The sequence below is a fragment of the Prionailurus viverrinus genome, chromosome A3, assembly GCF_022837055.1.
Source record: "Prionailurus viverrinus isolate Anna chromosome A3, UM_Priviv_1.0, whole genome shotgun sequence".
NCBI lineage: Eukaryota > Metazoa > Chordata > Mammalia > Carnivora > Felidae > Prionailurus > Prionailurus viverrinus.
In genome coordinates this window covers 59,232,896-59,257,254 of record NC_062563.1, presented here as the reverse complement: position 1 = coordinate 59,257,254, position 24,359 = coordinate 59,232,896, and the positions used below count along the sequence as shown (strand labels likewise).

Below are 24,359 nucleotides of genomic sequence, written 5' to 3'. Positions count from 1 at the left end.
CACAGCAGACTTGGAAGGCCCCCTCCTTTGGAGACACGGTCTCCCTCACCACAGCACTGGGATTTGCAAACACCTGTCCACTGCCACATGGATGAGCCAGGTGACCAATCAGGTCACTCTTGGGATTGTATGCGGACATTCCTGCCAGCCTCACTGATGCATGGACTTCCTACCACATCCACTCAAGGGATGGAAACATTTATAATTACGCAGCTATTCTGGGGGAAACAAGCCCCAGGAAGCAGGCCAATTCTGAACAGTCTCACATGGTTTATTTACCTTGTGTGAACAGGGATCCCTCAAGAGGGACCTCAGCCCAGGTTCACAGAGGAAAGAGCCTCTTGAGAAAGCGCTGCAGATTGCCCAAGGGTGTTGCCACTTGCAACAGGCACCATTAAATACAGCAACAACCTAGGAAATCTCCAGGTTTACGCATCTATACTTCGTATCATTCACAACCATATCCCTTAAGAACATTCATAAAAAGAGGTTGTCGAATGCATGCTAAAAAACACAGAAAGTCAAGTCCTATATAGCAAGTTAATTTCTTTCAAAGCCAATTAAAAAAAAACAAAACACTCCATTACTGAAGCATTAGGCAACACTGTTACCAAAAAGCTTAGTTATTTTAGTATTTCCTCTCAAGGAGCCTCTTAGTACTCTCCATTAGACAACGAGCACCTTGATACGGTGACCATGCCAGCTCCTAGTGAAGGACCTGGCACACAGCACGTGCTCCAAAAAGTCCCCTGACTTGAAGCAAGCATGGTCCTGGACCAGAAAAGGCACATGTGCATCAGGTGTGTGTAGAACGGAAACAGATACAACGCCCAGCTAAGAGGATCAGATTTCCCAAATGGGAAGCAGGAGATACTCTAACTTCAAAGGTTAAGGGCTACCAAACACCAGTGCAGAATAAGCTTGCCAATGTGTGAGGCACAGTGGTCAAAAGAGCCACATGCCACTTCACAAAAGCCGGATAGGCGTTTTGTTGACACCAAACTTTGTGAATGCTGTTTGCAGCCTTCCTCGCTGTAGAGTTATAGATGCACGTAGGGATCTTAGGAAAACCTCAGGCATAGAATGCCAGAGAACTCACTCCAGACTTGTGCACTTGGGGTCAGTGAGTATCAAGAACATCTGTGTTAGGACTGTTGTTCTGAATGGACAGTTTGGGAAGGAGTCATCAGAGCAATCAAAGAGAATTCTTCATAAGGAAAAGAGAGAGCGCTCTGGTCTCTCTTCCTCTTCCTATAAGGAATCCCATCATGGGGACCCCACCCTGCGGACCTTCTCTAAACCTAAGTAGCTCCTGAGGTCCAACCTCCAAATACTATCACATTGGCGGCTGAGGCTTCAATGTATGAACATGGGGGAGGGAGACATCATCCAGGGCATACCAACCAGTGATCTGCCCAGCCTTCCGTCAGTCCCCCCCCACCCCCGTCTTGCTCTTTAAGGTGGGGTTCAGGAGAGCCAGCCAGCTCTGGGCAGGCATGGTCAGGATCCTCTCACTCTCCATCCCCCTCCCATCCAGGGGGCCCTTGTGGCGGGAACCCCTGGCCCCTCAGGCTCTCCAATCCTCTTACAAGGGGGAAAGATCCTTTTAAAACAAAATCAAACCAAGCGGTCCCACGTTTCACAGCATGACTCTCGTGAAGCTTCTAAATGTTGTCTACCTGAACTCCGGCCCCACACTGTCTGTGTGGTTCCTCACATTCGGTACTGAGGCGCCTCAGGCAGAGGTCAGTTTTGCCCACCTTTGGCTTCAATATCTGTCATTTAGCGTTCTCCAATGGCAACCGTGTAGGTGTTAGTCACAAAAAACATCTCCTAAATCTGTGGGTCAGCACTGGTGTCTTCCTAGCTGGCAGACAGTACATCACACCATTTCGAGAGAGTCCTTGGGTCTTCACTGAAGCCAATAAACTTGCACAGGTGCCTTGGGGATGCCTGGGCCTCTGCCCTTCTCTTTAAGGTTTACTCTTTCTAGGTCTTTGTCCTTTATTATCTATTATTATAAAACCAACTGGTCAGAATATTTTTCTTTAAAGCTTATTTATTTTTGAGAGAGAGCAGGGGAGGGACAGAGAGAAAGGGAGTCAGAGAGAATCCCAAGCAGGCTCTGCACTGTCAGCACAGAGCCTGATGTGGGGCTCGAACTCATGACCTTAGCTGAAATCAAGAGTTGGATGCTTGACTGACTGAGCCACCCAGGCGCCCTGGTCAGGGTATTTTTAATAAAAGCAAAGAATAAATGAGAAAAATTATCTTTATTGGTCACCAATCTTTTGAGTATGAGACCTTCTTTCTTGGAGAAAGAAAGAAAGAAAGAAAGAAAGAAAGAAAGAAAGAAAGAAAGAAAGGAAGGGAGAGAGAGAGAGAGAGAGAGAGAGAGAGAGAGAGAGAGAAAGAAAGAAAGAAAGAAAGAAAGAAAGAAAAAGAAAAGAAAGACCGACCGACCTTGGCAGAATGAGGAAGAACAAGAGAAAGGAGAAGACTCACCTTTGCAACCTTTCTGTTCCAGGGACTAGGTCACTGCTGTGTAATGAAGACTGAATGAGGAAATGGTGGCTCAAGCACCTCTCCGAGGTCAAATATATAGAATGAAAGGCAAGAGCAGGGTATGAACTCATTCTCTACAACCCTGAAGTACTCTGGGGCCCTCCCCTAACAAGCTACATTTCAATTTCTTTTTTTTTTTTAATTTTTTTAATGTTTATTTATTTTTGAGAGAGAGAGCGAGAGAGACAAAGTGCGAGTGGGGAGGGGCAGAGAGAGAGGGAGACACAGAATCCAAAGCAGGCTCCAGGCTCTGAGCTGTCAGCACAGAGCCCGACACGGGGCTTGAACCCACAAACCACGAGATCATGACCTGAGCGGAAGTTGGATGCTTAACTGACTGAGCCACCCAAGCAACCCATCAATTTCAAAGTAACATTTACATAATCTTTAGGTCCATTACTTCCTCTGGCCTGACACTTAAAAAAAAAAAAAAAACATTTTGTGTTTGTACTTAAGAGTCTTTCCAATTTCCTGAATGCATCTTCCTTCCTGGATGACATGAAACAGGTTTTCATTTATCCCATTAAGTTCACAGGTCCAGCACAGTTAATTGTTAACAGCTAAACAAGGAGGTTGTCCTCAACTGATAACCGCAGACACCATGAATAAAACTATAATCAAGCCCCAACAGTGTAGCACATGGAATTAAGAATTGAGACAAAGTCATCAAAAATGTACGCCTCTATTCTTTAAAAGATTCTTCTACCTACGGGGAGAAGCTTATGACAGGGAAAGATAATTCTAAAATAAAACCAAGCCTACACCTTGAAAGAGAAAATAGGCACATAAAAATACAAAAATCTGTCACTGAGCCACAGTTAGAGTTCATTACAATCTGCCCTGTTGTTGAATAGAAGACATAGCTGTATGTCTCTCCTGGCCAAGACAATCAATATGATGAAACTTTTCCACCCTACTGTCTTCCATTTCCTACAAAAGTTGCCAAATGGCAGGGAAATTTTCCAAACTATAATTTCCTCTGCAGGGAAGTCTTATGATAGGCTTCCAAAATACTATAAATCAGTACAAACCAACTGCATGTCCTCGGCCCCAAAGGACTAAAAAGGAAAGTCACTAACAGAGCTCACACACCAAAGTTCTGAATCGATGCTGTAGCCAGGCTTCCCAAATTACACAAAGTAACCCAACAGAAAATAGCTTTTGAAAAAATGAAAAAGAGAATACGTGTCACTTTATAAGGGCAACCACTGATTGTAAAGTATTTGTTAGAGGTAAGCACACATACATAAATATTTTTCTGTCTGTGAGTCATGCCCAAAAAATGTTGGAGGGGCACCTAGGTGGCTCAGTCTAATAAGCATCTGACTTCGGCTCAGGTCACGATTTCACGGTTTGTGAGTTTGAGCCCGGCATCAGGCTCTCTGCTGTCAGTGCAGAGCCCGCTTCGGAACCTCTGCCCCCTCAAGGATAAGTAAACATTAAAAAAAAAAAAAAAAGTTGGAAAGCCACCACACCACAGACATACGAGTGGCAGGAAATGTAACGAGAAAAATAAGAACATGAGAAAGTGTCACCAGTGAAGAGGCAGAATGATAAAAAGTCTACAAATTAACAACAGAGCAATATTCCCACTGCTTCTGCTACAGGTCTTCCAAAACCAAGACGGAGGAGATTTGTTCTGGATTGAAGTGTATCCCTTGCCTCAGACAAATGCATATGCTGAAGCCCTAACCCCCTAAAATGACCATATTTGCAGACAGGGACTTGAAGGAGGTCATTAAGGTTAAATGAGGTCATAAGGGTGGCGCCTGGGTTGGAGAGAACTCAGTGCCCTTTTAAGAAGAGGAAGGGGGGCACCTGGGCGGCTCAGTTGGTTAAACGTCCAACTATTGATTTCGGTTCAGGTCATGATCTCATGGTTTCGTGAGTTTGAGCTCAGCATTGTCAGCCCCCCGCTGTCAGCATGGAGCCTGCTTTGGGATTCTTTATTTCCTCTCTCTGCCCCTCCCCCTGCCAAGTAAATAAACAAACTTAAAAAAAAAAGTCCACTTTAAAAAAAAAAAAGAAAAAAAAGAAGAGAAGGAGACACCAGGAATGACCATGTGAGGATATAGGGAGAAGGCAGCCATCTGCAAGCCAAGGGGAAGGGCTTCAGGAACAACCAATCCTGCCAGCTCCTGGATCATGGACCTCCAGCCTCCAGCACTGAGAACCAATAAATATTGGTGTTTAAGCCACCCAGTCTGTGGCAGCCCTAGGAGGCCAATATAGCTGTTTAAAACCACACTTTATAGGAATACTGTGGATTTTAACAGAAGTCCAAATGGCAAAATTATACCCTGTTTTATTAAGACAAAATAAGACTTCTATTTCCCAAGAAAATTAAAGTTCAGAGGATTGTAAACATTACCCACACAAGAACTCAAATCAGATTTATAAATGCCGATGCAAAACTAAAATCCAGGATTAGAAGCCCCAATTAGGCACAGATCAAACAACCATGATGATTTATAAATTACCAACTCTAAGGCAGAACAGCCATAGGTGGTAGACACAGGACATTTTCTGAATTCTTAGCATGTTCCCAGGCATTTTGTAGATATGTCATACACTTGACATTGTTTATCTTAATAAAAATAGCACAAGGTAGGTGGTATTATTTTCTGGGTAAGAAAACTCAGGGCAGAGAAGAGCCAAGCTCAAGGCCACGTCTCCGGGCTCCTAAGGCCTCACACTATCGTAACACACAGTGGAGATGGGAGCCTGGGGAGCTAGGTGGGCAGTTCCCAAGAGCTGAGTCACTTTCAAACTCACACACAGTATTTATTCGCCTAGGTTTCCTCCAGGGAGGTTTTCAGGAAATAAAACAAGCATCTCATTGTCTATACCTACAGCTTCTGCACGAACACAGCCATAAATAACATGACCCAAGCTTCAGTTTTAAAAAGCAACTGTTTCTCTCTGCTTAATAACTACCCAAATGAATTAAGGGTCTTTCGTGGCCATCTAAATCCTAATTTACAATGAATGGGAATTCCATGTGCATAGCTCAGATCTGTTCCTTTGAAATAGTACATTTCTCTATTGTCCAAACACTAAATGTCTACCATCAAATGCCTGGACTAAAAGCCATATGGACCATAAAGGGGCTAATTAAAAGCAACACTACCATTTCTCAATTTCATTTAACACATCGTATACAGAGTAACTCAGAAACAGCATTTGAGTAAAAGTCACAAATGAGCAGGGGAGAGGACTGAACCAAAGCCTTTAATTTACAGAAACCTCACATTCTTCAAGTGGATATTCTAACATCTAATCCACGCCTGAAGCAGCATCTTTACAGAAATCTGTGAAAGCCCAATATCAACATCACGTCATTATGACTGACAGTATTTTCACACATACACATCTATGTTGCTTAAGAAAATAAGTTTTAGGGGCGCCTGGGTGGCACAGTCGGTTAAGCGTCCGACTTCAGCCAGGTCACAATCTCGCGGTCCGTGAGTTCGAGCCCCGCGTCAGGCTCTGGGCTGATGGCTCAGAGCCTGGAGCCTGTTTCCGATTCTGTCTCTCCCTCTCTCTGCCCCTCCCCCGTTCATGCTCTGTCTCTCTCTGTCCCAAAAATAAATAAACGTTGAAAAAAAAGAAAGAAAATAAGTTTTAAATACTTTTACGTAATTTCCTTGACCTTTTCTGCCTTCATATTAAGTCTCTAAAAGTATTTGCAATAAGTGAAAAGACCAACTCCCTGACACTGAAAGTAAAATATTTTTAATTTGCAATTGAAACAGTCATTAAAATGTCCTTGTATTAGTGCCATTAGAAACACTTCTCAGAATTAGAAGCAAAGGAGTAAGAAAATTTGATCATTAACCAAAGGAAAAAAAAAAATCAATAGAAATGGAACCAGAAAGGACATAGATAAAATAATCTGTAGACAAGGACAGAAACAGCCATTATAAATATACTCCAAATATTCAAAAAGCAGAGGAAAGCACGCGGATGGTGAGAGACCACATGAAAGATATAGAGAAAGAACCAAATCAAACTTTTAGGGATGGAAAAACAGTGTCTAAAATCAGAAATACACGAATGGGATTAAAAGTAAACTACACATTACAGGGAAAAAAAAAGAGTAGGGAACTAGGACATAGTGAGTAAAAACTAAAATGAAAAGCAGAAGGAAAGGGATTAACAAGAGAAATAACAGAGCATCAGTGAGCTGTGGAACAGCAGCAAGCAGTCTACTAATTGGAGTCCCAGGGGGGTGGGGGGGTGCGGAGAACAGAGGCCAGAGAACAGAAAAATATGTATATATTGGAAAAAACAGCTAAAATTCTTTTCCAATTTGATGAACACTATAAACACACAGATCCAAGTATCTCAACAAACCCGAAGCAGAAAAAGCATCCAGAAAATCACATAAATGCATATCTATTGCAACTGCTGAAAGCCAGTGATGAAGAAAAAAAGACAATAATTATAGAGCAACAAAGAATGACAGTAGATTTGTCAGAAACAATGCAAGCCAGAAGACATAGAAGAACAGCTTTAAAAGTATTAATTTTTAAAAAAAGTTAATTTACAAGTACTTGAAAAAAATTAGTGAATTCATGTATAACTTGGGAATAATAAAACCTTCCTAACCATGCCTCAAAATCACAAAGTATAAAAGAAAGGCATTCTAAATCCCACTACGTTAAAAAAACCTCTAGGAGGTAAAACACATCAAATGCAAAGCCACTAAAGGATATGACAAACTGGAAAAAGATTTTTGTAATTTCATTTCCCAGATAAAGGACTAATATTCCTAATACAAAGACAATGCCTAAAAATTAAGGGGAAGAAAAGAACCACCTAATAGAAAAAAGCAGAGGATAAGAACAAGGAGTTTCTGAAAACAGTCCTAAACATGAAAAACACTCAACGTCCTCATAATAAAAGGACAGCAAATGAGAAATATGCAGAAACACCTATGAGGCTGACAGAAAGCCAGAGGTTTGACAAGAGATCCAATGACGAAATCTGGGAAAGCAGGTACTTTCATCCATTGCTGATGGTAATGTTTTCCAATGCACAAATCTAAGGGAGGGAGGGGAATTTAGCAATATCTAAACAAAGCTTCATATTCATTTACTAGAGATGGGATTGAGAGATTGAAAGGGTGATCTAGCCCAATGATTCAGCAGTAAAGGTACAAAACTATTTGCCAGGTTACTCACTGAGACGTTGCCATGGCCAGGGATGAAAACACCACAAATGGCCTTCATTAGGGAACAGGCTGAATAAACTATGGTACTCCTACAAAATGAAAGACAAAACCAAGGAGAAGATAATCTCTGCTCTCTGATATGGAATGATTTCCAGGATATGTCCCTAAGTGAACAAGGGCAAGGGACAGAACATAGTATATGTGACCTTTGTAAAAACAGGGTGGGAGAATGTATCGTATATTTGTAAAACAAAACAGTAGAAACCTAAGTCAGAAAAAGACAGGTTTCCTAATAGCAGAGGGAAGGAGGCAGGGAGGGGACAGCAGTGAAAGCCTGGCTCCTTTACACATATCTTGTTTACAGATTTTATAGGTTTGATTAAGGAATCATAAAAGAGTTTTCCTTTTTTTTTTTTTAAGGTTAAACCAATAAAGGAAAAAAGTAATCCCTAATTTAAGTAAATGGATAGACTTATCAGGTTATTGAAATGATTACACAGAGAAAATAGGTATTTTAAACAATGTTGACTATACATCCATAATTAAGTATATTCTAAGGCCAAACAGAGCTGCAAAACCTTAAATTTCATTCGGCACTCTTATTTGTTAATATTGGTATTATTTAGAAATAATATGTATGTGGATGTAGATGTGAGATAGTCAGAAAATTATGTATTGTTAGAAATCAAGATTTTCAATGTATAAGAGAAAAATATAAAATCAAAGCTAAGTTATAACTATGCAGTTTTACAGTTGAATTAGAAAATTAATATGGACTCATAATTGGGGTGCCTGAGTGGCTTAGCTGGTTAAGCATCCAACTCTTGATTTTGGCTCAGGTCATGATCTCACAATTTTGTAGGTTCAAACCCCACATCAGGGTCTGCAACGACAGTGTAGAGCCTGTTTGGGATTCTCCCTCTCCCCCTTTCTCCCTCAGCCCCTTCCCTGCTCACACTCTTTCTCTCTTATAAAATAAATAAACCTAAAAATTTTTTTAAAAATATGAACTCATGATTTATGTTGCTTTTTCATAACACACACTTCTTAGCTCATGCTTATTGGAAAAGCCTTAGAAGCAGTGGCAACCCAGTAACAATGAAGGAGTCTACGCCAGACTGTGGCCCCTATATACCGTTCTCCACTAAAAGGAACCAAGGGCTACTGGAAAAATGGCGGATCCACACAAGAGGCAGAAAAATGCACAAGATGAACCTTTAACATCTCACTGGTCAGAAAACAAAGAAGCACTCAAAGGTGACTGGGAGCAGGACCACGTGCCGGAAGCCACAGGAAAGGGCTCCAAGGGGCAGATGAGCCTGACAAGCACAATCTGAGCATGACAAAGGACTACAATTAACAGATGCACACTGGGTGTATAAAAACTCCTGGCGTCTACTGTGCACTGTACAATCCTCCCAACTTCCTGTACTTTGAAAATTTTCATGATAAAACATTGGGAGTGAGGAGCACTTTAAACTTTAAAGCGATACTAAAAAGGGAGAGGGTGGGAAGAAGGAAAAACCTGAAACAATTCACTGTCACCACTGCAAATCACCAGGGCACCCAATCCTCACGCTAATAGGCAAGTAAAGCACCAACATCAGCATTCTCCTCCCCTCTTTTCTGAATGTACCACATCTCAGGGTGAACAAGTAACCCCAGTTAAGGAATTAAAGTTCTTCTACACAGTCAAGCTGAAGCTCAGGGCTGTGAAAGCACAAATTGAATTAGGGGGGTAGGAATCACCACTTTATGACATGTAGAGAAAAAGTTAATTGGGCAGGTGTTTACAATAGGTGAAACCACTAGATGAAAGGCTGAAGGGGAAGAAGGCAATGAAAAGGGGCACCTGAACTCATTAGCTGGTCTAAGCATCACTAAGAGTAGGACACGCAGGAGATACATGCCTGCTGAGAGGACATAGTATAAAAGATGTGGAACCTCCTATCAGGTATCTTTTTTTTTTAAACTGTTGGGGGCATCTGGATGGCCCAGTTGGTTAATCAGTCCAACTCTATTTCAGTTCAGGTCGTGATCTCATGGTCGTGACATGGAGACCCTCATCGGCTCTGAACTGGGTGTGGAGCCTGCTTGAGATTCTCTCCCTCCCTCCCTCTGCCCCTCTCCTCCACTTGCACTTTCTCTCTAAAAAATAAAATAAAATAAAATAAAATAATAATAAATAAAATTTAAAGACACTAAACCTGAATTTAACTGAACATTTCCAAGTACCCCCCAGTCTGGGGGACATACAAGGAGGTGAGCCCTACAAACAGAAGCGCAGCATACACGACATTCTATGTAAAAACTGACCCAATTTCTTCACTAAGTCAATGACTTGGGGGAAAAAAGCAGGGTGGGGGAGGGTTTCCCGACTAAAGGAGACAAGAGACACAACCACCCAATGAAGTGTGTGGTCCTTCTTGAATGTGGATTAGAACCATCCAGACCTATGAAAGACTCTTTAAGCAGACATGTAGACTTGGGATGGAGAGTACACATGACATCAGAGTCCCAGTTAACTCCATGAGTTTAACGATGCCATTGTAGGGGCAAAAAAATGGCCATAGATTCAAAGATCTCTACTAAAATATGTAGAGGTGAAATATCAATTTCTAGGATTTGCTTTAAAATACACATCAGAGGGGTGCCTGGGTGGCGCAGTCGATTAAGCGTCCGACTTCAGCCAGGTCACAATCTCGCGGTCCGTGAGTTCGAGCCCCACGTCAGGCTCTGGGCTGATGGCTCAGAGCCTGGAGCCTGTTTCCAATTCTGTGTCTCCCTCTCTCTCTGCCCCTCCCCCGTTCATGCTCTGTCTCTCTCTCTGTCCCAAAAATAAATAAACGTTGAAAAAAACATTTAAAAAAAAAATAAAATACACATCAGAGGGGTGAGGAGAAGGCAGAGAATAAGAAATAAAGCAAAGTGGGGAAAACCATGACCCGAATGCACCTGTGTTCTGATCCCCACGCATGGGCCTGGAGGATGTAATTATAATGTCCTCACTCCTCTGGGGTATGTTTGAAAATCCTCACAATGCGAAACACTTTAAAATCTCTTTTTAACAAAAACAAGTCATCAACTTGGATAAACTGACCTCCACACCTGAGGAAGAGTATTTTGTAAAATCAGAAGTGAAAACAGAGCAAGAAAACAGGGTGGAGGACTTCACACTCCCTGAATTTCCTTATTTTTTCAATCAGGATCACTCCCACGCCCAGGCCACTCAGAAACATCAGGTTCACAGCGTTAAGTCCGAGAAGCCAGGGCAACAGCAAGCCCTAAAGTGAGCCCTCAGGTTGCAGACAGCTTCGATGGCATGGAGACCAGGGTGACCCCAATCAGACAACACACCCAGGCCAGCAAGACCTGAGGGAGAGGCAGAGCTCTGGGCACCCCAGGGAGTCTGGAGGCTTCTGCTCCCAAGCTCTGCCTTTGTTTTTGATCATTAAGGAATCATTTAATAAAAAGCCATTCACCAAAGTCATCTTATTTTGAAACCCATCGGCCTCGGTCAGTCTCCTCACATCTACTAAAATAGAAGAGATGAAACCAGATGTCTGCGAAGATCCCCTCCAAGGGGGACAAAAGATCCCCTTCTTTTGTCCAACAGGTCGTGCTCTGTGCAGATGTCAGACAATCTGTGAGATGCCAGAGAGAAGTCTGATACCCAGCTTCACAACTCTAAGATTTAATGCAGGTCATATTTATTCTGAAGTATGTCCAGCAACAAATCAGGGCTTAGGTAAGGAGAGACTTCACGGGGAAGAATTATTTCAAGTGGGAGAAACAGGGCCTGTTGCAAGAGAGGCAGGGGGCCATGGCTACCTGGAGAACGCAAGACAGTGTGGTCTGCAAGTGTCTACCCAGGTTAAAAGCATGGGTTTTTAAATAGGACTTTTGACCTTCAATTTACTAAGTCTAAAAGTTACACTCAGGATTTTCTTGCTTTTAAAAATAATTATAAGCAACATCCCTCATGGACAAACATCTTCGGTGAGTTTAATTATTTGAGCATAAGCAAAATTATTTAAACCAGTAGGAGCCTGGTGACAGAAACTCCTCAAATGAAAAGAAGCATTAGCCATGGCATGTCTCAGCCATTTCCGAGTGTATATCCTACACAGAAAACACCAGTTAGTATTATTGAAGGAAATCCCAAGCAACTAAAAACAAATGTGACAACTCATATTGAGTGACCTCAGAGTGTGCACCCAGAGAAAAGTTCTTACTTTCCTCCTGCAGGGCTGCCTCCCAGTTTTTCCTTGAAGTGCACAGTGAGTTCTGTTCTTGAAAAAAGATCTGGCTGGCACTTCCTTTGCTGCCCTGGCACCAAGTTCACCAAGACACTAATCTGATCCACCCTGGAACATTTCCTCCTGTAATAAAATTCTCTCTCCAAAGACAAAGCAAACAGTGATGCAGAATACAAGAAACTAAAACGCCAGCCACGGTCAAGGGCAGAGATAAGAAACATCAGAATGAACACTTGAAGAGAACGTTCTAGAAGGACCTGTGCCTGAGCTACCCAGTGAGGCACTCGATGCAAGATGTGGCCCTAGCAACTTACTAAGCAACTTAGGCCTTGCTTCCTCCCTCTCCAAAGTCAGCAATTATACATACCTATACGTTGTTAAAAGGAACAAATAAGGAAAGTGTGTGAAAGGAAAGTATTTTTTAAGCTGGAAAGCCTAACTGCTGTGATTCTCAATTTTTAAAAACCTATGCCACATATTTTGTTAGCAACACTACCACAGCTTCCTTTAATGGAACTTGGAAATTTCAAAGTCTTGTATTTGTTTTTCATTTTCCAAATTGAAAATATTAACTAAGTTTTTTCAAACTACCCACTTACTCCCTCTCAAGATGCAGGTATGCCTCTGCCCACCCAGGTGGGCACCTCACCCTGGTCTGCTTGAAAATCTCTGTACTCTACTGGTGTAAGATGTGTCATGGCATCGTCATGCCTACCTACTTACCTTTCCCCCATTTTCCTGCTCTCCCTTTCCCTCAAAACCATGGGCCTAGACCTTACTAGAAAGGTGAAAACTTTGCACAGCAATAGCACAGAGAGTCACCTACTAACAGGAACACGAAATGATAAATCGCTAACTCACAGCCAGGCATGGCCTGGACTTTTCAACTGCAGGATAAAGTACAGGCTGAGACATCAGATGAGAAACCCCAACAAAGTCTCCTTGCTCTTCCAGGGTCCCCATGAGCTCTTCATGCTTAGGTGTCAATTCAGTCAGGGCTGGAGCCCTAGACCTCTCATCTCCTCCCCCTACTCTTCCCTCCCTCCCCAACCCGGTCTGGGAATTGGCTCCGGGAATTGACTCTCCTGGTTCCCCACACCACGTCCTTTCTTTCTACTCATGCACCAATCATTATATCCAATATCAAAGGGAAAGTAGACATGCAATAGAAGGTTACTCGGTCATAAAAAAAAAAAAAAAAAAAAAAAAAAAAGGAAATTCTGACACCTGCTGCAACATGGATGAACCCTGAGGACACTATGCTAAGCGAAATAAGCCAGTTACAAAAACACAAATACTGTATGATTCCACTTATATGAGGGACCTAGAGTAGTCAAACTCACAGAGACAGAAAGTATAGTGTATTGGGGAGGGGGCTGGCAGGGAGAGAGGAATGGGGAGGTCGTGCTTAATGGACAGAGTTTCAGCTTGGGAAGATGAAGAATTTCTGGAAATGGACAGTGGAGATGGTTGCACAACAATGTGAATGTACTTAATGCCACTGAACTGTGCACTTAAAAATGGTGAAGATGGCAAATTTTAGGTTATATATGTTTTACCACAGTAAAAAAAAAAATGCCTTCTTTCTTCTCTTCTTTCTTTCCTTCTCTTTCTTTCTTTCTGTTTTTAAAGAAAGCAAGAGCCCTCCTTCGCAAGTTTTTCTATGGTCAATGGTGCTGGTGGCTCATTACAGAGCTCCTGACCCAGGCCCTCACCCAGCCATAGAATTTCCCTGCCATGGCTTCTCAGAAAAGGCTGAGAAGTCTTGTTTGTGACCTCATGCCCCCTCTCTCACTCCTCACATACAGGACACTGACGTGCTGAACCCATCACCTTTTCTGAGTAACCGACTACTTACTCATCCCTAAAGCCAGAGTCCCTACCTGACTGCTTTGGCTTATTTGCACACCTACTATTTGCTGAATACCAGGCTCTATCTACCCTGGACACTGGAGGGTGTCAGTGAGTGAGCAGGTGTTAGTGAGTGAGCAGGACTCTAAGAAAACTTTTATTTTCATTAGAGAGGTAGACAACAAAGAAAGTTGAGTGACAGCACAGGTAAGTGCTGGAGGGGTTCCACCAGCAGAGTGGGGGGAGCGGTTGGCAGGGGGTGTGTGTGGGGTCTCTTGGAGGGGGCATCTGAGCTCCAACCTGAAAGACAGGGCATAGTCCTCCTCACCCTCTTCTAAACAAGTGCTCGTCGCACTCTCATCATGTGTCTTTTATCCAGCGAGGCCAGTAAAGTCCATAAAGCCTTGAAATTCATGGCATGTCAGTTAAAAAATAGTAACAACTTATTGCTTATCTCTTTTAACCACAATCATCCACAGATCTGCTGCCAAATAATATTGCTCACCCATGGCATTCTCTACCTAGCTCTTCTACCTCTGCTTAAAAGCAAATAGAAAAAAAAATTATTCTCAAAAGCTCTCCTATGTCTCCCCATCCTGCCGTGCAAACAGCCGAAATCAAATGAAGATATAAATCGTTCTTGCAGGCCACTCTTCCTGTCCCTGCCCACGTCCTGGTGCCGCCCAGGCCCTTCCTACAGTTCTTGTTTGTGCTTTATCTGAGACTTAAAACCCTGGGCAGGGATCCTTTCTCAATGCTCAAGACACAATAAAATATTAAATATGGTTGAGTCAATATCACAGTGCAGGATGCCCACATAACTCCCAGAAGAGGCCTAAGTATCTAAATCAATACCACAAGCCCAAGCCCCTCCCCGTTCTCTCTTCCCTAGTGCCAAGAAAAGCAGCACTGGAAAGAACCGCTGCTTACACAGGGGACCTTCTGTGGGCAATACAGCTCAAGAACATGAAGCATCTGTAGACCTGCCATGGGTCAGGTCCAAGGCAAATACTCAGCCAAGTGGAAACTAAAAAAAGCAGATCCTTGAGATCCTGGCTCAAGAGAAAGAATGTTCTAGGAATTCAACCTGCTCGGAACTACACTGCCGGTGGTAGACGGGGTGTGGGGGAAGCAAGCGTAAGCTGCTACAACCTTTATAGCATGCAGTTTGGCAAATATATGTACAGATGGCCTTAGAAAGTACATGCCCCGACACAGAACTTCCTTACTATTTGCTCATCAAGGGCCTTGCCACCTCTCACCTTCCTAATCCTCGGGCCCACTGGACCTGCCACTTCCAGGTTGCTCTTTGTATCCCCCAGGGCCCTGTAACTCCAGGTGGAGGAAAACTCCCCTCACACACTCACCAAGGAACCCTGACACCAAGCACATGTCTGGTACATGGCAGTCACCCAACATTTCACGTGAATGGACTTTGAGGATGAAGAAGCATCCTGAAATATTTAAGTGTATGGATGTTCATTTAAGTTTTGAAAATGCTGAAACATCAGAATCAATTAAGTATCTAATAAAGGACTGGATGAGTAAATTAGGCCACAGCCATAAGGCTGAGTGCTGTGCCACCATCTACTCACTGTGGTCTGAAAGTGCTCCGGGAGCCCCAGATGGCTACTGTAGACCTCCCAGGCTACAGAGATGCAGGATCTAAGCAGGGTCCCTGCTCCACAGACTCCCCAGAAGCCAGCCTAGTGAGGAGACCAAACTCCAGATGTTCCCATCAAGAGCTCTAAATCCAGAGCAAGACCAACTCTTTGGCTTGGGGCAGAGTGAGAGGAGAGAGACCAAAAAGAAACTGGAGAAAGTCAGAGGATCCTGCAGCCTCACATCCCACATCCCGCCCAGCAGCACACCTGTCCTCTCTGCTCTGTCCCCTAAATACCAGTCAGAAAATCATACAACATTGGTACAAATAACAGTGTCAGTCTTAGCTAACCATGTCCAAGCATGAGTATGTCCAGGGATGCAGAGGAACAGCACAGCAACCAAGCCAACATCTGACAGCAAAAGAGCATCAACAGATGAACAGAAAGTGTTCAAAAGACAGAGACTGTGCCCTAGAAAAAAAAAAAAAAAAACACGGAACCCTCAAAGAAGAAAGGGAAATTCTCACAAATGCTTCATAGTCCAAGACAGTTAAGAACATGACTTCAGTAAAACAAGAGCATGAAGATGAGATGATGAAATTACACATGAAAGGGCGAGCAGACACCTAAGAAAATCATGATCAAAACAACATCGCAAGGGGCACCTGGGTGGCTTAGTCAGCTAAGCGTCCGACTTCAGCTGAGGTCATGATCTCACAGTTTGTGGGTTAGAGCCCTGTGTCAGGCTGTATGTGGACAGCTCAGAGCCTGGAGCCTACTTTAGATTCTATGTCTTCCTCTCTCTCTGCTCTTCTCCCATTCATGCTTGCTCTCTCTCTCTCTCTCTCTCTCAAAAATAAACACTAAAAAAATAAAAAATAAATAAAAACACAGCAAGAGGAGGAGGAAGTTAAGCAAAGTGTGGGATCCAGGGCTGAAAACAGAATTATGAACTTGTTGGAAAGGATTATGAACAGCACAGAGGATACAAGTTGAAAAGACAAATCAAGAAAAACAGGAATGAAAAGTAGACAATAGCTTTCCAACATAAAGGATCTTTGAGGCAGGGATTCCAATAAATGGAACATAAAATACATTTTTAAAAATACATATACAGAAGAAAATTTCCTGAAGTGATTAAAGAAATCAATCTACATATTTTTTAAATTTTTTTTCAAGTTTTTAATTTAGTTTTGAGAGAGAGCATGAGTTGGGGAGAGGCAAAGAGAGGGAGACACAGAATCTGAAGCAGGCTGCAGACTCTGAGCTGTCAGCACAGAGCGGGGTTCGAACTCACAGACCGTGAGATCATGACCTGAGCTGAAGTCAGATGCTTAACCGACTGAGCCACCCAGGCACCCCTCAATCTACATATTTTTTTAATGTTTTTATTTTTATTTTTGAGAGAAAGAGCTTGAGCGGGGGAGGGGAAAAGAGAGACAGAGACACAGAATCTGAAGCAGGCTCTAGGCTCTGAGCTATCAGCACAGAGCCCAACACAGGGCTCAAACTCACGAACTGAGCCAAGTTGGACACTTAACCAACTGAGCCAGGTGCCCCTCAATCTACATACTAAAGGAGCACATCAAGTTCCTGACAATGTGCTCAAAGCAGTAACCAAGGAAGTTACTAAACTACTTAACTTCAAGGGTTAGACAGTTACAGGCGCAAAAAAGCACATCACCCACAAGGGGACAAAAAGGAGAGGAAAAAAAAAGGCCACCCTAAGATTTCTCCCATTGCCTCTTTAAATACAGGAAGACTCTGGAGCAATGGCCACTATACTCTAGATGGCTGGAGACTATCATACCCAGCCGAAGTATCATTCAAGTCCAAAGCCAAGGGACAGATACTTACAAATGTGAGACATAACTGGGGTAAGAAAACTGTAATCTAGCCAATCAAGAGATGAGCCAAAATTAAAGATTCGATATTAGGAAAGCCCTACCTGAGTAAAAGCATTAGATCAATTTAAATACAGGACAAAGCCAAAGAACGGTGGACAGCATGGTGGCAGACAGAATGAAAATTACAACGCCAAGTTAATAGTAACACGTTTTTAAATGAAAGGCTGGAGAGAAAGGGGGGAGCATATGAAGGCTGGCATCCTTGTCTTCCAGGCTGGGGAGTCAACACACATGGTCAGAGTTGCAACACTGCTTTAAAAAGCCACAATCCTAACCCTGTGACACTTTCACAAATCTCCTCCCTTAGTCTTAGATGAACCTTTTAGAAAATAAGCTCTCACGTTAAGGAAACATTTTTGAAGTTTCTCTGGTTTTACTTCAGCTTCTTGTTTATTGAAATCAAGTAAAAACATAACACTTTTATTATAAAACAGCATTGTCAGATAGATTGCATTTTTACAAAGGTACTTCTGACCATCTTCAAAACTATTGTTGTACCTGTCCTAAATACAGTATAAAGTGGTCTCAATGAGGTGAACCCAGTGTGGCCAGAGGTTGCTTTGGGTGGCTAGGATGTGAGGCGAGAGACATTTTCTTCTTTGAACTTGTCAAAGGTTAATGGATTATACTGAACATGCATCGTGTTTACCATTCGAAACCCAAACTAGAAGCTTCTGTGTGTATTAGCACAGGTACTCAGAAGAGAGACAAGCACTTTGATAAAGGGGTACAGAAGATTTCCTTTTCTTTCTCTCTTACCAATTTAATTTCTAGAAGGTGAACGTTTATGACTCATGTGGTTAAAAAGACACATCTTGCTTTAGTTTTTAATAGAAGGGGCTTCTCAGATGTAATGATTGATTCCCAGCCCCAGAGGTGCTGGAGAGGCAAGTAGAGCATTAGACAGTGCAGGAGGACTGAAATCCCAGAAGAAGAGGACGGCGGGGGGTGGGGGGGGGGGGGAATTGCAAAATTCCCATGGGGCGCAGCAGTCCAGTAATGCAGCACAAATGTGGAACAAGGGGGTGAAGACTACCCTAAGTCAGACACAGCCCTCAGTCGCCCCCCCCACCCCCATGCCTTGTACCATTACGATAGGTGCACTTGCCCAGGAAGGCATTCGTTATGTCAGAAACAAGATTCAGGAAAAAAGGGTTCCATTCATACTCAACAATATACAGCACCCTGGAACAGCACACCACGCAAAAGCCTGGCATGCCCAAGCTAAGGTGCCCAAGCTTGTAGCCTTTATGTGCTTTTGATGGGTGAAAAAAAAGAAAAGAAAAAAAAAAGAACTCATAAAAGCAGGTGAGTTTCTAAAAGGAGTTACCTTCAAGCTTCACCAACATGCAGATACTCAGCATGCTTAGACCTTAAGGTTTGGAATGTTCCAACTGGAACAAAACTCACCAGTGGCTATGGCCCAGTAAACGTCTGATCCACTCAGTAACTCACCACATGCTATGGGAGAATAAACCTGGGACCCAGGCACTTGAAGCAGAATTCGAAATGGAGCGACCCGTGCATTGGAATCCAGCACTGCATCCAGAGCACCTACCAGGCGACCTTCAAAAGAAAAAAGAAAGTGCACCACTGAGCACAGAGACTGACCAGCTGCCCACTCCCTGCAAAACAAGGCAGTTCGCTTTGTGTCTAGACTTGACACCAGAAGGCAGCAGGCTCACGTCCAGTTCTTCAACTCACCTCACAAGAGCCTGAGCTCCAGGAGGCCCAAGGCTCTGGCTGCCTAGTACCACTCACCCAGCATCTGGAATAGGGCCTGACATTAACAGGCACTCAGTACAGATTTGCAGAATCCAACAACCACGGGAACAAGGGGCCTTGAACAAGTCACCTAACCTAGCTAAGTGTTTCCTTTCCTCAGCATCTCAATTACAGAGGCAACACAACTCAATAAATAAGAGCTGGAAATATGGAGTCAGAATGTCTGACTCAAGTCTCAGTTTCCCAACTTTTAAGCTGTGTGACACTGGGCAAGTTACTTAACCTCTCTGTGCCTTGGTCTCATTTGTAAAGGGGAATTATCACAGTATATCTACCTTATAGGGTAATTGTGAGAATTAATGTATGCAACATTCAAAGTTCTTAGACTATTGCCTGGCTGTAAAAACTACCGTTATTATATCATATCCTCAAAGGTAGAAAAATAATCCCTGCCCACTCCAGAAGGGGACCGTGAGAAGCAAATAAAATATTGAAGTCCTTCACAGACCATAAAGCACACAAAGTAAAGGTCTATCACTCTGTTGTAATGAATATCATCATGAATCAACAGCAAACACACACACACACCCACACACCAGGTGGCAGACGATTTCGTATTGTCCCATTACTCGTTTGCCAGGGTTCTGCACTGTAGAGTTACTCCTTTTTCCCTTTGTAATTAGCAAGTATTCTGTGAAGTTCTTTGAAACTGCATTCCTCCTTAAATTTAACTTATTTATTTCTAGCAGTATGGTTTCATGTTTCCCTACCTTATCCAATCTAGTATTACGATTATTTTGATGTTCACGTTGTCTCTGACTTGGCCAGTAGGTACCCCTTCAAGCTGGCTTCTGTGTCCTTTGGACGTGTCCCCATTATTCTACTTTCTGGCAAATAATCCAAGTTCACCCTTTATTCTTCCTGCTCTAGCCCTGGCATCAGCCATTTCTCCAAGAAGCCTGGTTCCTTTAGTGAAGAATGGTATTTAAAAGCCAAGGTCTGGGAGCCAAGTACACTTACTGCTGTGGGGGTGCTTGCTCCCAGAACCTTTCAGTGGACAGAGCTTGGACTGTACATATATGTACATATGTATGGGTACATGTTTATGTATGTATACACACATATACTCATTGACATTTTCATTTTTATACTGATTTTATACATAAAAACTTCCAATTATGATCCAATACCAGCACTGCGATCAAATACCAGGGTCATTCCAGTTTCTTTCCATATTTGCAACTCTCTTCTCCAACATGAGGAACCTGGCTTCCATTATTCTTAATATATTTACTTATCTGATCAATTCTACCCCCTTTCTGACAGATGCCCTCTTTACCTTATCTAAGCTCCAACTGACCATCCACCCCACCCATACAATTACCTTGATCTGTCCCCATTAACAGCTTTAGGGAAAGAAGGAAGGGTGCCTGAGTTTTTATAGCAATTATTCCTTAGGCTGCTCAGAATTTTTGTCTTACTGGTTTGTTTGCACAGAGAGAGAGCACACATGTGCGTGAGCCAGGGAGAGGGAGGGAAGTAGAGAGAGAATCTTAAGCAGCCTCCACACTCAGTGAGGAGTGGGGCTTGATCCCGTGACCCTGGTATCATGACCTGAGCTGAAATTAAGAGTCGGATGCTCTAATGGACTGAGCCACCCAGGCGCCCCTCACTGGTTTCCTCTTGACTTACATGTAATTGAGAGGGCCTGAAAGCTGTCAGCTAAATAAAGGGGCTGCTACTTTAACACAGAACTTGCACAGCTGCTTAGGGGAGCTCTGTGATCAAAAGCACAGGTGGGGGGCACCTGCGTGGCTCAGTCACTTAAGCAACTCTTGATCTCAGCTCAGGTCATGATCTCATGGCTTGTAAATTCGAGCCCCACATTGGGCTCTGCATTGGGGGCATGAGTCTGCTTGGGATTCTGGATCTCCCTCTCTCTGCCCCTTCCCCACTTGTACTCTCTCTCACATGCAAATTAAAAAATGAAACTTAAAAAAAACCATGGGCAGGAAGGCAGGACAGGGTAAAAATTAAGCCGTATTTGTGTAAGATTGATAAAACATTTTTGCCTGTCAAAGCTTGGAGGGGGTTAGTGATAGGGAAAAGGTGCTAAAAAAAAAAACCGACCCATCCCACATGCAGACCCAGTACTTCCCAATTTAAGAGATCTGTTGTAGAACCCTTATCTAGTTTGCTAATAAGTAAAACCTGAGCAACAAAAGGAGGAAGTGAGAAGGGTGGGCAATGACTTGGTGTCACCATAACTCAGAAGCAGTCTCTCTGATCGGAAACCGTGATTTTTTTTTTCTCTTCAAGACTCAGGAGCTTTTGCAATGGTCAGGATGTTTTATACCAACACAACCAACCTGGTAGGAAGGTGGGGAGGACAACAAGGAAGCAAAGAGGGGACTTCTAGTTTCAGCTCCCCCGCGCAAAGAATTTGAAGTCCTCACTCCCATCCCAATGATAAGAAGCTGAGCAAATTGAATATCCGCGGCTTTTCTGGGACCCATCAGAGACCTAAGGGCACAGGTCAAAATCATAACCCAGAAATCTGGAGAGAGGGGACAATCCAAAGTCACAGCCCAGATCACTCACCTGAAGCAGAAGCCGCTGGGGCCATCAACTGATAGAACACTTCAATAAGGTTTTGACAAATTGCTGAGAGGCTGTGTATGGACTAGCAGGAGAGTAGGAGACTCCTGATGGCCACAGTTTTAGGTTTTACCTGTACAGGTTTTACTACCAGGTTCTCGCTATGAAGAGCGAGGAAAAACCTCTCCTGATCTCCCAGAACATTCTCCACAACAGGGGCCTGCTCTCCAGCAGGGATGGAGACTCTCCAGAACCTTATCCCAGCTGGGGGAAGGGCGTTTCTGGGAATCCAGCCCCCTTCAGCCTTCTGGTCTCACCTGGTGAAGGGGGAGGGGTCAGGGTAAGGGAGGCGTCCAAGAAACACTGTCCAGAGCACATCCCAGGGACACAGACCCACTGAAAGACCAAGATTCTTTAATAAGACTTACAGGGTGCTTCTTCTCCCCATACTTTACCACCACATCAACAGGTTCTGGCATAATGACACTGGGAAGGACCGGAAGACTCTCAGACTCCATGTGAGGAGCTCAAGTTTCTGTATTTTTTTAAATGTCTTTAAGCAAGCTCTAAGGCCAATGTGCACCTTGAACTCATGACTCTGAGATCAAGAGTCGCATGCTCTACCAACTGAGCCAGCCAGGCGCCCCGGAGCTCATTCTTAAAAGAAGCCCAAAGACAGAGAGAGAGACCAAGGCAAGGACACCTGAGGAATCTGAAAACCTTGGGCATCTGTGGCTACAGCAAACCAACAGCCCAAGTCCTAGACAAAATAACATAAAACTCACACTAAAGAACTATTTCTTCAGTTCTTGTTTCTCCTTACATTATGCCTGGCTTTCAAAAACAATGACAAAGAATGCTGAAAGGCAAGAAAACACAGTCTGAAGAGACAAAGCAAACATCAGAATGAGCCTCATGCCTGACTCAGAAAACATACCTGACCAGTACTATCAGAACTATCAAAGTCACTAAAAACCAGGGAGGTCTGAGAAACGGTCACAGCCAAGATGACAACTAAATGTGAGGTGTATCCTGAGAGGGATCCTGGGTAATTAAAAGGCCAGCAAAATCTGAATAAAACACAGACTTTAGGGGGTGCCTGGGTGGCCGAGTCAGTTAAGCGTCCGAGTTCGGCTCAGGTTATGATCTCACGGTCTGTGAGTTTGAGCCCCGCGTCGGGCTCTGTGCTGACAGCTCTGACCTTGGAGTCTGTTTCAGATTCTGTGTCCCTCTCTCTCTGCCCCTCCCCCACTCAGGCTCCATCTCTCTCTGTCTCAAAAATAAACATTAAATTTTTTTTTAAAAACACCGACTTTATGGGGCGCCTGGGTGGCTCAGTCGGTTGAGCGTCCGACTTCGCTCAGGTCACAATCTCATGGTCCATGAGTTCGAGCCCCGCATCAGGCTCTGTGCTGACAGCTCAGAGTCTGGAGCCTGCTTCAGATTCTGTGTCTCCCTCTCTCTCTGGCCCTCCCCCCATTCATGCTCTGTCTCTGTCTCAAAAATAAATAAATGTTAAAAAATATTAAAAAATAAAATAAAATAAATAAAATAAAAACACCGACTTTAGTTAACAATCACTGTCTTTATGTTCTACCACTGCTGTGACAAGTTAGTACAAACACAATAGCTTAAAAGAAGCAAATTTATTACCTTATAGTTCTGTAGGTCAGAAGTTTGATACAGATCTCACTGAGCTAAAGTCAAAGTGTCAACAGCCTCCTTTCTGGAGCCTCAAGGTGAGAACCCTTTTCCTTGCCTTTTCCAGCTCCGAATGGCCGCAGCTCCCTCACTTAGTTCTCGGTCCCCTCCTCCATCTTCAAAGCCAGCAACACCAGGATGAGTTCCTCTTCCAGTTTTAAAAATCCTTGTGATCACATTGGGCCCCCCGAGATAATCCAAACTCATCTCCCTATATTCAGGTCCACTGATTAGCAACCCAATTAATTCTATCCACATCCTTTAATTCCCCTTTGCCATGGAACCTCACACAGTCGCAGGCTTGCAGCATTATTCTGCCTACCACCATAATCCATCAGTACCAGTTCATTCGTTGTAACAAATACACCATGCTAATATGTCAATAGGAGAAACTGGGTGTGGGGTATATGAGACCTCCCTATACTACCTTCACAGTGTTTCTGTAAATCTAAAACTGTTCTAAAAAATAAAGTTTAGTTTTTTTTAAAAAGTGACAAGGGGAGTGAGTCAGTGTCCGCCTGCAGACAAGGGCCCTCCACTCCACATCTGCGCAAATTCAGACTGCCCCTGCATGATCCCCAGGAGCGGGCAGGGGCTCTGAATCTGGGGTAAACCAGAGCACTCAGGGTGGAACCAACCAAAGCATGAACACAAAAGCAGCAGACCAGGGTCCAATATGGCAGAGAAGACGCACAAGTGGGAGACAGATCAGTGAGAGTCCTCAGTAGGAAAACCAAAAGGAGAAACGAAACATCTGGAAGAAAAAAGCATCCTTAAATCTCTGCTAAATGGTGAAGGAATGGTTAGCGTGGCAAAGAAATCATTCAAAGTCATTAGAAAATAGGGTATGATGTCCACAAATTTCAAATGGGTCAAAGACAAAAATATATACACACATACATATCAATAAGGTAAATAGATGGCAAAATGTTTACGCATAGCTCCTAACAGGGTATGCAGCCCTACTTATCTT

General features: G+C 43.4%; 1 protein-coding gene across 3 annotated transcripts in view; it reads right to left on the bottom strand.

Annotated features, from left to right (window-relative positions):
• The window catches only part of TBC1D8 (TBC1 domain family member 8), a 118,364-nt gene that overhangs the window by 57,801 nt on the left and 36,204 nt on the right, over positions 1-24,359 (bottom strand). For 2 of the 3 annotated variants that reach the window (XM_047852351.1, XM_047852352.1), the window contains exon 2: positions 18,818-18,928. The exons of the other annotated variant lie outside the window; for it this stretch is intronic. In XM_047852351.1, the coding sequence (XP_047708307.1) occupies positions 18,818-18,928 (111 nt within the window). The remainder of the gene's footprint in view (positions 1-18,817; positions 18,929-24,359) is intronic. 3 annotated transcript variants of the gene reach the window in all.